A 13,009-nucleotide genomic window follows, 5' to 3' on the forward strand; every position below is an offset into this window, starting at 1 on the left:
TGCTTTTATAATTCACTTAGAAATGGTTAATATAACCAGTATCAGATGAAACATACATTAAATGACAAAAATAAATGTTAAAAACGATGATGATAAAAACGCAAAGTTGCAAGAAATAACCGTCTTCTGATCCGTGGATTTTTTATAAATTAAAATCAATAATAAATATAATAAATATAATACTAAATTAATTATATGTGTAAGAAACATTTCCTTCCCGTTTAATACAGGTACTTGTACCCTTCTTATCATTAATTACTGTCCATAATAAACTGTATTTTCATTGTAGCGCAAAAACTTCGATCACCTAAACCAAAAAATGACCATTGATTATCATCTGAGGTTTCATATTTAACTCATCCAGTCTGTTGAATGTTAGAAATGACCATTACACATCTGTCCACACCACTGAATAAAGTAAAAAGAAACTTATGTGGTAAAAAATGTAATACTATGCAGCATAGTTTGTTTATAGATATTACCAAGTAATTGAGGTTATTTGGATAGTATGTACATTTAGAAAAATACAGTTACCATTAACTCTTACCTGAAGCTTTGACAATTCCTTTTCTTTTCAGGACATGTCCATTTATCAAAGTTTGTCATTGATGTCTTTGCAGTTTTAAGAAATACTAAAAGAATAATATTGAAGCTGACCACTTTGATCTTAGAGAAAATATATCAAAATTTCATAATTTTTTCATTGTGTGAAAGTATTACAATTCTTTAAATCCAAATACATACCTTTTAAGATAGTTAAATACAGGATGGCTAAACAAATCCCAACAACAAAAAATACGGCAACAACTGAAATGCCAAACTTATGATCCCAGGAACTGTTAAAATAGATAAAAAAAAGAGTTTTATCTGATATAATAGGTTGACTGGAAATATAAGGTCTTTCCTGGTTTGTTGTTTGAAAAGATTTTTATTCAGGAATATTTGGTATTCAATAAGCCTTTGAGAGAGTATAGTCTATTAATACCATAACATATGAAGTTTTATTTGTAGGGTGTACATATAGACAAAGGAATCAGGTAATTAGACATTCTTTATTGTGAACCTACTTTGTTTATCACTATCATGCAAAAAACAGGTCCGAGGATCACTTCGTTTACCTGAGTTTCTTTAGCAGAATGTTTTTGGAATACTATTTTTATATCTTAAATACAAACTTTAAAACTAATATTATAGCCTCCACTCTAAGTTTGCATCATTTGGTATAGCTCCTCTTTATCCCAGGTTTGAACAATATACAATGGATATCATGAGTCCCCTACCGGTGAAACCGGAGGGGACCATAGGTTTCCTCTGCACCTGTCCGTCCGTCCTTCAGTCCGTCTGTCCATCATTCTGTCTGTTACCGTCCCCTTTTTTCTAAACACTTGCAGATATTGAACCGAACTTTGACATGTGAATGTATCTTTATGATTTACAGATCAAGTTTGAATGTCCTTACACTTCATTATTTTTTGAGAAAGTTATGGCATATTTAATTTTTCATAATCGCTTAAGATCGGATTCGTGCTGTGCTGAATACAGATGGTCAACATAAAAATGAAGCAAGAAAAAATGAGTTTTATTTTTGTTTTAATGTTGATTTATTTTAGATTAAAGGCATTCACAACCTCAAAATCAAGCCTGTTTTCAGCCAATCAGATTGCCGCACAAGGCTTCCTATTTATATACTTCTTGTTTACTCGGAGTGCTGCCGCGTAATTTTTGTGAACAAAAGAGCAACCACCACCTCCACTCCATCCACCACATTTTTTTAATTAACCACATAATTTTATTTGTGTGTCCTGCGGCGCTTTTTATGCACCACTTTTGTTTCCAATATATGCACCACTTTTGTTTCCAATAAAGTTTGTTGTTGTATTTTACCACATTATCACATATGTATGTTGTAACAATATTGTGGCTGGGAGACCACTGTTTTGTTATCATTTATTGAATTGCATTTCTGGTCAAGCTTTCCATGATTCTGTTATGTCTCCCAGCCAAATTCTTTGGTAATTGTTTTCATAAATGGATTTCATTTGTCGTCATTTAAATAAATGACAAGATTTTTACACTTAACATGTCTTCTGTTATGTATTTTGGAAACAAACAGAGCTGCTATGTTGCCTTGGTCTGCCAGTAAAGTTTTAACATAAAGCAGTTTTACCTAAGACATAACTTTTGCATATTAAAAAATGACTTCTTGAGGAACATGTATTGCTTACGCAATACTTCCAGAATGCTTGTTCTGCAATTTGTATTTGTAGTTTTCACCACGTGGTCATGATTCAAATTATTACAATCTACTCACTCCATCTATCTGTAGGATTATCCCCATTTTCAAAGGTGAATAGCTCTTTCCTTCAAACAGTTTTGAATCCTTTTTATGGGGAAATGCATTATTTCAACTTTGGATCAATTTTTGTTCACATTTGCCCGGTTGGTTTTGAGTTGAAAATGTTTACAAATAGATAGGAATTTATGCAGAAATCGCGACAAAAGGACGATCAGATAGACGGACGGACGCTGGACAATGCTTGATAAAACATACTTTAACTTTCATGTCAACAATTTGGTGTAAAATTATCATTCTAAAATGTTATGGTCGATATTAGGACCTTATTATCTGATTTGTTTTAGTAGTCTGTATTTTCTCTGGTCCATATTTTAAATTCTCCCTTTGGACTTTGAGATTGACTACTTTTCCTTATCTTCATATTTTATTTCAAGACCCAAAACAATGTTATATCAAATCGGAGATATTTGAAAACGATGTAATATCACCAAAATTCACTGAAAGGTAAGGTACCTAAGATAAGTTAAAAGGTAATGTAAGATGGTAAGCTTGTGATAAATATACATTTGATGTTTAGGTTGAATAAGTTCTTATAAAACACAAATAAAAGCGGTTCTTTAAAAAAAGCATGATGCATATTATATGTAAAATTTATATCAAATGTCCGATTAGCCAGAGAACCCACATAACAGCGTTAAGAATATCACCCTCCAGTTGATATACCAGGGCTTATATGAGAGAGAGACAAATTGAAGAGAGGGATGTTAAGCAATATAAAATCTATCAACATTCTTTATCATCTGATAGAATTCAGTTTAGTTCATTTTAAAAGAAATAAAGGTTTGAAATGTTCATAATTGCGTTTATTGCACATATATTCCAATATGATCAAGTTAATTGCCCCTTAAACCAAATATGTATATTTCTAGTCTGTATATGATAGGGCTTCACTTAAGTGTTTAACCTTATTCACTTAAAAATCGGGAATCGTTTCATTATAAATGATATTTCCTACTTTATTAACGAACTATATATTTTTAAAACATCAGATGAAGTCCAATTTTTCACCAAGACCAAACAACCAAGTCAAGGCCCATATCATAGTATTTGTAAATTGACCACACGTTTTTATGCAAATTTTGATTTAATGTAATATTGAACAGTAGAAAAATTACAAATCCTCAATTAATGGCTTGACTTCTTGATCAGCGTTACATGTAGATCTTGATCGTGACTGATAAATATAACATTATTATAATGTGATAGCTATAGCGCAAAAGGAACGCCACTTTAGATACGTCAACAGAGTACCTCTGAGGTTAAAATTTATATTATAAGTTATATCTAATATTAAGAGATTTGCAGTGAAGTAAATGTAGAATTGACATAACATTCGATTCGCGTTTATCTGTCGCTACTGAAATTCGAAATAGAAAAATAAACAAACCTCTCCTCATTATCTCCGTTCACAATGGACTTATTTGAATTCATATATTCGATAGATTCTTCTGTGATAGTTGGTACATTTTGACAACACTGATTGCAATCGGCGCGTCTTTTTCTACGTCTTTTAGAGGACGGTCTTTTAGAGAACGTGCAATTGTTATTGATCAATTTTGTTGTGCTCGGTGTTGACGTTGAAGCTATAAAGCTTGTTGTGGATACATCGGTTGACATCACAGTGCTTTGAACAACAGTCAATGACTGTATTTTTTTCAAACATGTCGCATCTACAATAAAATAATCAAAATAAATAAATTATTTCGTTCATGTTCATACCAGGACTTTGCATTTCATTCTTATATTATGGTTGTGCATACTTTTTTTTTTCTAAATTGCCGTTAGAATTATTATAACATGAATTTATTTCATAACATTACAGTCATTATAATTGACATGGAAATAGTCAAATTGCGTACAGGTAATGGATTCGTTTGAGTAATGCTGGAACGGACACTCTGGACAAGGAACATTAAAATCTTCTATTACTCGTCCTATTTTGTTGTCGAACTGGACACAGTATTTGCCTGTAAACAAGTAAACAAATTATAAGAATGCTTTCTTACCCCTTTTCTTTCATTCTAACAATACTTTAAAACAAGGACAACTGTTTAAAAACCTGAAGGATTTTAATAATATTCTTCAGGATTTTCAAAATTCCTATCGGAACTATATATCTTTTATATAGGCCAATTTCTCACCTGACACATGAGATTTATCTAAAACTAATTAAGTAGGTTTTTTTTTTACTTTGTGAATGATGTTTTCTACTTAGTATACATTCTTTTTATCTAAAATAAGAGATTGGCGGAGTTGCCTTTTTAAAAGTGGCTGATTTCTTTGGTACAGAGTTTACAGTTCAGGTTTGATATTATTAAACATTCCAAATAGATTTTTCTTACTTAGATACATAATTTAGTATGTTTAATTTTGATTAAAAAAATCGTGCCAAGATTACAAAATAATATAATATAATATATTATATACTTATTTCAAAATGCTACTTACCCTACAGTTTTGGTCTGATTTCGATTATAAAACGTTTTAAAAAGTTATGCTACACGACGGTATATATTTATGATTACTAGTTTTGCCAGTTTCAAACAAAATCAAACACACACATTTTTTTTTTCAAATGCTACCCTTTTTATATTTTTTGAAATGATTGCTATACAATTAGAAACACAAAGAGACAGTACTATGGAACAGTATCCTGTTTAATGCTGTAGTCGAAATACTTTGTTATTCTTGAGAGTGTAAAATAGTAGAGCTGCAGTCCTATGAAAGACTGATGGTATAGAGTTTGTGTTTGTAGTTTTTCGTTTGGGAAAACGTAAAGCAATAAGCCAAGTCTTTAAAATGCATTATGCATGTAACTCAATTCACTATAAAGAATTGAAAATATTAAAGAGTGAAGATTAAGAAAAATACCAGTGACATAACGTCTTGGGGAACAAACTTCCAGGATTCTTCTGCCAGAATGTACGCAATGATACACGAAATCTTCACTGGTACAAGAATCACGAACATCTTTGCAGTTAAATTCACTTGACCTTTTTTTGATATTCTCCTCATCTGTTGGGCATCCATTTACAGAAGTAATAGTTTTAAATGTTTCCGTACAAACATCGTCCTACAATGAAAGCAGAAATACCTTCTAATGATCTTGGCAACAATAGAATTAAAAAAAAAACTTTACAACAGGGATCAAAATTCTACCATGCAGACAATGAATGCTCTTACTTTATATATATATATTTGCTTCTTTTTAACTATATATGGTGATACGATTATCTTTTTTCTTGCCATTTAATCGTTAATAGTACTCTGTTTTTTGTCCTTATGATTTTACGACATTAGGATTATATTGTCGGAAGTCATTTTATGTTCTTTATGTGTATAAACTATATCAGTTCCTTGTACTGTAATCAAGCACTTACTGGCGTAAATCTTTTTTGAGTTCTTGGACTTTTCGATTTCACGGACACTATTTGATTGCTTAACAGACTAATAATGAAGATAAGCCTGTAACCTGACATCAACGTAAATATCGTGATGTTTCTGGCGTCTTTTGGAACCCCAAGGCGCGCCATCATCAGAGGTCAGCCGATATGAAATATCCTGTAATTATTGATAAAAAAAACCTTAAAGTATAAAGAAATAAAAATTCTACTACGGTGCACAGTCACACCTGCTGTTACGGCCATTCTTAATCAGCGGCGAGTCCCCACGAAAGAACAGTTTCAAAACCGGCCGTTGATATTCTAACTATATTTAAACTGAAAGTGATATATGGCGTATTTTTGATAAGTTCTGACTATCTAAAATTAAAAAGATCTTTCTATTTGTTTTGTTACTTTAAATAAAGGGAAGACTTTCCTGTAAATTACAAAATTTAAATCAATTGCGTTTCAAAGATAACGCAGAATTTAAAACAATAACTGAATTATTTCCGACTCGGAAATAAAAATCAGACATAGTTTAAAGTCAATTTAAGTAGTACAAACGCTGGGATATTTAGGTTCAAAATAGATGAAAATCCTAATTTGAATGTAAATAACAAATATCGTGTAAATCTCCGCTTAATCTCGCATTTTCATTTTTTACTCAGATACGCCATATATACCTTGAAGCAATCAATTTTCTAACGCAGCAAGTAGCTATTGATTTAGTCACTTGCTTTCATTATGCCTTTTTTTTCAACGGTACTATTATCTGTTTTGTCACATGATTTCCCTCTGACACGTGGCCCTATATCTCTTTATTAAATTAAACAATGCTGTGACCCTTCTTCTTGAGGTCTAAAAATTAACTTGTGGTTGTCCGGTAAATTTTACTACCATTCAAATAATCAGAAGGCAGTAATAACAAAATTGAACATTTTTTACAATATAAGAGTGGTAGGAATGTTAAAAATTAGGGAAAGCAATTGTAAAAAAGAAATGAAGTTGTGATACAAAATAGCAATTCTATTTTTTAAAAAAAGGAATTTGAATTTAAACCTTCCGCAAAACTACTACTTTCCACTGGGTTTTTGAATTTTTTTTGATACACCTTAAAAAAAGCGAATTGAAATCTGTTTGTCAGGGGAAAAATCAGCAAATTATTTACTTTTATTTTTCCCGATGAAGGAGAAATTCGGGAAGTTTTAAACGCTATGAAAAAAATATAAACATGAATTTAAAACTTTTAGAAACGACTGAAGTATCCTTTATCCACCCACTTCTAGTTTCATATTATCATTTCCGATTTCATATTTCCACGAAAGAGAAATCGGGAAGTTCTCTTTTTTTACGCTGTGAAATACATGTCCAAGCATCAGATCCTTCTCGAACAAAAAAATAAAGCAATTTGAGAATTCCTCTTCAGTAAAAATTAACAAAATGTTATATGTACCTTAACTCACTTTTAACCTTCCTTTACATCATACAAAGGAGTCCCAATTTTCACTGCAATTATATCTTCACTGTTTTTCTACACTCTTTCAACACCTAGTTCTTCGTTGTCGGACACGAGGTATGCTGGTCAAAGAGTTTGTTTCATTCGTATACCATCCAGTACATCACCATTATTCGACCTGGTCGTTTTTCTGTTATAATAAAGACAAATATTGCTATACATCATTTATCTTTAATTCCTTTTCCTCATCATGACTTTTTTATATTTTTAATCAGTGTGTGTATTAAATCTGATATATGCATATGTTAATAACAAACAGAATGTAAGATCAAAAGTTTATTCAATCTAGAGCAATTAGGGAAAAAAGCAAAAGGGATTATCGAAGATCTGAATTAAAAATGGGACAAGGCGCCATGATACTTTCATTGAACGTGTAATCGTCATAGCATGCTATGGCGTAGCATATACAAATATTTTCCCCTGTCTATTCATTCACTTTTTTCAATGGAATATTTGAGGTCCTCCATGAAAATCTATTTACTAAAAGAATTGTTAAAAAGGAAGATATGTGTTTAAAATAAGATTTTTAATATTGTTCATTTTTTTATCACATCAGCTTTCTAATTAAAACAAAACCTGTTTAAAAGAAAAAGAAAAGAAAATACATGAGTACTCACATGTCCTGGTATCTTGTCCTAATACAAATTGAAAAATGTGTGCATAGACCGAAAACGAAAGTAGTCATATCCTTTACGAAAAGGTTATTAATAAATGGAAAAACCTAAGTATGTTTTGCATCACCCTATGAAACCGAAACCGAGAGCAAACATTCATGTACATGTATTAATGAGTAGCTCGATAAGTGGCTGAGAGGCATAATGCCTCTTTTAATTACTAGTGATTCTACTGTATTTCGTATTGGGACTGTAGACTTAATCGACTAGTATGTAACTAAAATGTGCATCACTATCGTCATTTAAGTAAAAGTACACTCCAGTTTGTATTTATCAAAACATTAACAGTAAAAAATGAAAGAAAGATCTGTGTACCAAAGCTATTCAAAAACTCACTTATATTTATGTATAATTGCCAATGCAAATTCATTTTGACATAATAAATAATTTGTTGAACTTCTCGTTTATTAACATTTTCATGGAATGTCGAGAACCCAGCTCACAGTTATTGTGGTATTTCAGACAACCGCCTTCACTCTCCATTCTCGTAAACAACAATACATTAAGGTATGCTGCACTTTGCCACTTATGTGGCTTTAACTATAGAAAATACTTGTAATTAATTATGTAATCATTGATCATGAAATCTATAAAATTATTAATAAACAACTTATTATCTGTATCAAAATTCACAACAGAATGAAACCGAATTATGAATATGATTAATATGTTAATCGCGATTACATAATAGATGGCGTAATTGATTTCATAATATATCAAACATTCTTGTGGTCTTAAACCGCCATGTACTTGATTAAATTTTTACTTTATATTAAATTTAATTAAGTTCAGACTCATATTTTGCGTCTCCATTTCATTAACAACGCAGCAAGGTATTTAAAAAGTAGGTAATACAAAAATATATACAATCATGTTTAAGGACAGATGATACAAACAATTTTTCTCTTTGGAAAAGATGTAATTATATTATATCATGTCAGAAGTTTAGAAAAGTGGATGGTTCTTAGCAAGATTTCTCCTAAGAACTGGAAAATGAAAAAGACTTTGAAAATTTAATGATATTTCAATGAAAACGCAAATATAGACAATTTACATTCAGTATAGGTTTACAGGTGAAAATAAATTGAAGAATATGCTATCTCGGTGCTAAAAGTGTAAAATAAAGGACAATATAGGGTAATACCAGTATTTGGCCCCCGAGTTCGGAGGTCTTTCCGAATGAACAAACAGTTTATCCATAAAAACCTGTTGTCACCCCTACCACAAAATGGGTAGTGGTTTTAAGATTAAGAATATAGAGAGGTCACGGTAAAGTTAATAAATAGGTCAATTTTCGAAATTTCTCATTTTTATGAAAATTTTCATTGATTTTGCAGCACATTTTGTTTCTTAAAACATAGAGCACACGCTTGCCTATCTACCAAATTTATGTATTTTATACACCTATATCAGATACAGTTTATGTGTAAAAATTTCAGATAGGCAAGCTTGTGCTCTATGTTTCCCAAAGAGAAAAGTATCTCAATTTATGATTAAATTTCACCAGAATTGAGTAAATTCTGGAAAATGTACTACTTCTGCACCCTGTAGTGGCTTTCATGTAAGCTTTGAATTAAAATTAATACTTGTTTTAAAGTTAGCATCATTTTAACTTCATAACTACAAACAATCACAATTTAACAGCATCATTTTAACTTGATAACTACAAACAATCACAATTTAACCAGTGTTCTGATTTTTACGAAAAGTAAGGGGTGAGATTCGGCCGCTAACCTACATGTATCATGTCCTTTAAAAAAATATACCAAGCCAGGTGAACTTTAAAAGGAAGATCAAAATGACAAAAAATTAGCAATATCACATAGGCTGTTTTTTACCATTTAGGTTTTCCTAATAAAATTTATTTGGCTTGGTATATTTTTTCTTAAGTTTATATTACACTTTTAGGCTTTTAGCACCAATGTTATATATTCTAAAATTTGTTTTCACCTGTAAACCTATACTGAATGTAATTTGTCTATATTTGTTTTTTATTGAAAATTTATGAATACATTCCAAGTCTTCTTCATATTCCAGTTCTTAGGAGAAAAAAAATTAAGTACCATAAACTTTTCTAAACTTGTGACTTTATATTAAATCTTTTTCAAAGAAAAAAAAGTTTGTATCATCTGTCCGAAAAGTTATTGTATTGAAACTATATCTTAAAATACACTGATCTTGTCTGCAGACAAAAAATTATCTTTCAGTCAAACTAACTGGCATGATTCATCAAAACTGTTTATAACTTTAAAACATCCGGTTTTAAAAGTATTTAAAATATTTATAAATAAATTTTGTACAAAATGTCTGGAAAAGAGTACAGAGAGGAAGTAATGATTATCATTATAAATATCCTCATGGATGGCCATTAAGGAAAAATTAGCTATTTGATATCGGATTTAAAATGCCATACATTTATAATACGTTGTTCTTAACAATTACTATTCAAGTTGTCTATGCAGAAAAAGGACCATGTCAAGGGTAAGCTACCTTTATTAGTTAAAACCCTTCAAAATGGTATTGTCACCCACGTGGCGCAGTGGTTAGAGCGTCTGCTCTAGACTTGCGAAGTAAGGATTGGATCCTTAAGTCGCAGGCTCGAATCCCACTGCGGGACGTGAGGACCGATCCTTCGGATAAGACTGCATAAACTGAGGTCCCGTGTCGAAGTAGGCGCTTGCACAAAAAAGATCTATCCTTGCTCAGAGACCTTGAGTGCCGAGTATAGGACAATATTTGCAGCTCTCCATCGGCAAGTGGTGGCGTCGCCATATGAGTGAAAAATTCTCAAGAAGGCGTTAAACATTATTATACAATCAATCAATAAATCTACATAGTATCATATTTTGTAATGTTACACTGTCATTGCAGGTTTTTCAATGGATGTTGTCCAAATACACAATGGAGTCCAGAATTTGGAACATGCATTAGTCAGTAGAAATTTTAAGTTGTCCCATTTTTCGTTACTTTAGGTGATATAAGCATTTATTCAATATTGTCTCTGCTTAATTATATGATGTTGACTTTTTCGTCAAATCGAGCAGCAACGAAAATGGTTAAAACAAAGCATGCTATACTGGGAGGCATTTCGTTTTAACAATTTTCTTCTTTAAACTTAATTCAAAGATTTTCAACATAGCTTGTACACACCAACAAAGTGTCTACAAAAAAAATATTTGTATAAAATTTAGTTAGGACTTAGCGAATTTTTTTTTTTTTTGTTTTGGTTCTTGTTCCTCTAATTAAATGTATGGCAATTCCATTTAATGTATAAGGTAAATACACATTTAATAATATAATTAAAAAAATATGTAATACGAGAAAAATGATTTGTTTCCTTTTCCGTATGTTGAATCTGCTAAAGAGAAATATTTTTTTTCTGCGTGAAGGAAGTAAATATGTGTTCATAAAGTTTACATGTTATACTTTAGTCGTAAGTTTGTAGCCTCTATCTTCAAATTTGAGGACATGCCATTCATTCCAATGAAAAAAAAATCACGAAAGAAGTATTTTCAAGTTAATTCATAGAAGCTGAGTGAAACGCTCTAAGAAAAAAAGAAACATTTTGGTATCTTCAAGTTTAGAGGTAACGAAGACGTGACACTTTAATGAGGGTACAGACAATACAGAAAATTAATTTATAAATCTCATCCCCCCCCCCTTTTTCTCTTTTGTAACCAACTTACATGTACAATTAAGCTTAAACAAGATCAAACAAAATTCGTACTTGTACAAATGGTATATAAAACAAATATTTCATGTTTTTATTTGTAAATGTTGATATTACTATAGTATTCATAAATGCATTTTTTTAAAGATTGTTCAATGGGATATTATTGGATAAACTGCAGTAGGACGTGCACGTATCCCTATTTTGGAAATAGGTGCCTGTACAAATGTCATTGTGCTGAACAATCATGTAATTTTATCAAAGGATGCTCAATTGAAAAGGGTAAATAAAGAAAAATAGGACAATGTATCCTTCTAACATTTTAATGAAAAGAAATGTCTTGCGTTCTTAAACATGTACACATATATTGTGCTTATCATAACATAAAAGAAATAATACTTACCCGTCTTTAAAATCATTTTTTTTTATCTCAGTCAACAGTTTTAGCATTAGGATGTGTTCTTGTTCTACTTCTTACATGTTAAATAATGACATGCATTAGTAACAAGTTCATTGATAAACTGTGATAATATACTACATGTAGTAAAATACATGTACATGAGATATACAATAACACTGCCTAAAACACAATAACAGCAAAGGAGAATTTTTTAATATATATTTTAATAAGAAAGGCTAATTTCTAATATAACCCATTTAACAAATATGTGCAGGGGAGAATGGTTGAAAGATAAACATAACTTAACAAGCTACTAATTTTGATTGTTCCATGACCACTTAATAGAGAACACCAAACACGCAACGAACGAACGTATCTCGACGATATTAACCGTATTACTAGATTATTAATACCATTACTCGCTTTATATTTATCTTGTAGTTATTTTAAAGGCTGATATTCAGCACGGGCGCGGCGGGCGTACGCCTCCTCCCCAATTTGATATTAAAAAAAATTTGCTTGTGTTATCTTAAAATCAACAGTAAATCACCTCTAATGTGTTACAGAGTTCCTCAGTTTCCGCAGGCTTCGCCCCTGGATCGCGACCTTGGAATTCCACAAGGGCTTTGTCTTGGACCCATTTGGGGCTTTTATGCAGCCCCCAGACTTCCAAGTCTTCTTCCCCCAACCAACCAACCAACATTTTGAAATTCCTGGAGCCGCTGAATAAATATTTAGACAATTTAACTTAGTACATATTTTTACACGTCCTAGCTAGATATGAACAACCAATATCGGGTTATTACATTTATGTCGGGGTTCCTTCTGTCGACACCCTAGATGGGAACTTGCATCTATTTTTGAATTGTGCTCAGCTCTTGCAAAGCGTCGTGTTGGAAATTGTTACGTTACTTATAAGTATGGCACGCTAAATTTACAAAAATGAGCTAAACATATATAGTTTCACAGTTGATAAACTAGATTTATCAACTGTAAACTATAGTTTACAA

The 13,009-nt window shown here is 31.3% G+C and overlaps 2 protein-coding genes across 2 annotated transcripts; one reads left to right on the forward strand and one right to left on the reverse strand.

Moving 5' to 3' along the window:
- Positions 1-356: 356 nt before the first annotated feature.
- On the reverse strand, positions 357-7,923 carry LOC134241066 (uncharacterized). The gene is made up of 9 exons (XM_062723157.1): positions 7,869-7,923; positions 7,193-7,385; positions 5,737-5,917; positions 5,228-5,429; positions 4,216-4,323; positions 3,744-4,026; positions 745-836; positions 548-632; positions 357-408 (listed from the first exon to the last, which is right to left on the reverse strand). Exons 3-9 carry the CDS (start codon positions 5,890-5,892, stop codon positions 357-359), a joined length of 978 nt encoding a protein of 325 aa, XP_062579141.1. The 5' UTR covers positions 5,893-5,917; positions 7,193-7,385; positions 7,869-7,923.
- Positions 7,924-10,302: 2,379 nt separating this feature from the next.
- LOC134241067 (uncharacterized) lies at positions 10,303-12,729 on the forward strand. The gene is made up of 4 exons (XM_062723158.1): positions 10,303-10,410; positions 10,801-10,859; positions 11,747-11,881; positions 12,566-12,729. The coding sequence occupies exons 1-4, from the start codon at positions 10,334-10,336 to the stop codon at positions 12,727-12,729; spliced, it is 435 nt and encodes a 144-aa protein (XP_062579142.1). The 5' UTR covers positions 10,303-10,333.
- Positions 12,730-13,009: the final 280 nt, after the last annotated feature.

Source organism: Saccostrea cucullata, unplaced genomic scaffold, assembly GCF_032062105.1.
Source record: "Saccostrea cucullata isolate Sc308-1 unplaced genomic scaffold, CSIRO_AGI_Scuc_v1 ctg3023, whole genome shotgun sequence".
In the NCBI taxonomy this organism is placed as follows: domain Eukaryota; kingdom Metazoa; phylum Mollusca; class Bivalvia; order Ostreida; family Ostreidae; genus Saccostrea; species Saccostrea cuccullata.

Bases quoted from the DNA above. Each gene is read 5' to 3' on its own strand.
- LOC134241066 (XM_062723157.1), bottom strand. From the start codon at position 5,892: ATGATGGCGCGCCTTGGGGTTCCAAAAGACGCCAGAAACATCACGATA. The intron at 4,027-4,215 runs GTACGCAATTTG...ATTTTATTGTAG, and splicing joins CTCAAACGAATCCATTACCT to ATGCGACATGTTTGAAAAAA. The intron at 409-547 runs GTAAGAGTTAAT...TACTTTATTCAG, and splicing joins AGGAATTGTCAAAGCTTCAG to TGGTGTGGACAGATGTGTAA.
- LOC134241067 (XM_062723158.1), top strand. From the start codon at position 10,334: ATGCCATACATTTATAATACGTTGTTCTTAACAATTACTATTCAAGTT. The intron at 10,860-11,746 runs GTCAGTAGAAAT...ATTTTTTTAAAG, and splicing joins AGAATTTGGAACATGCATTA to ATTGTTCAATGGGATATTAT. The intron at 11,882-12,565 runs GTAAATAAAGAA...AATGTGTTACAG, and splicing joins AGGATGCTCAATTGAAAAGG to AGTTCCTCAGTTTCCGCAGG.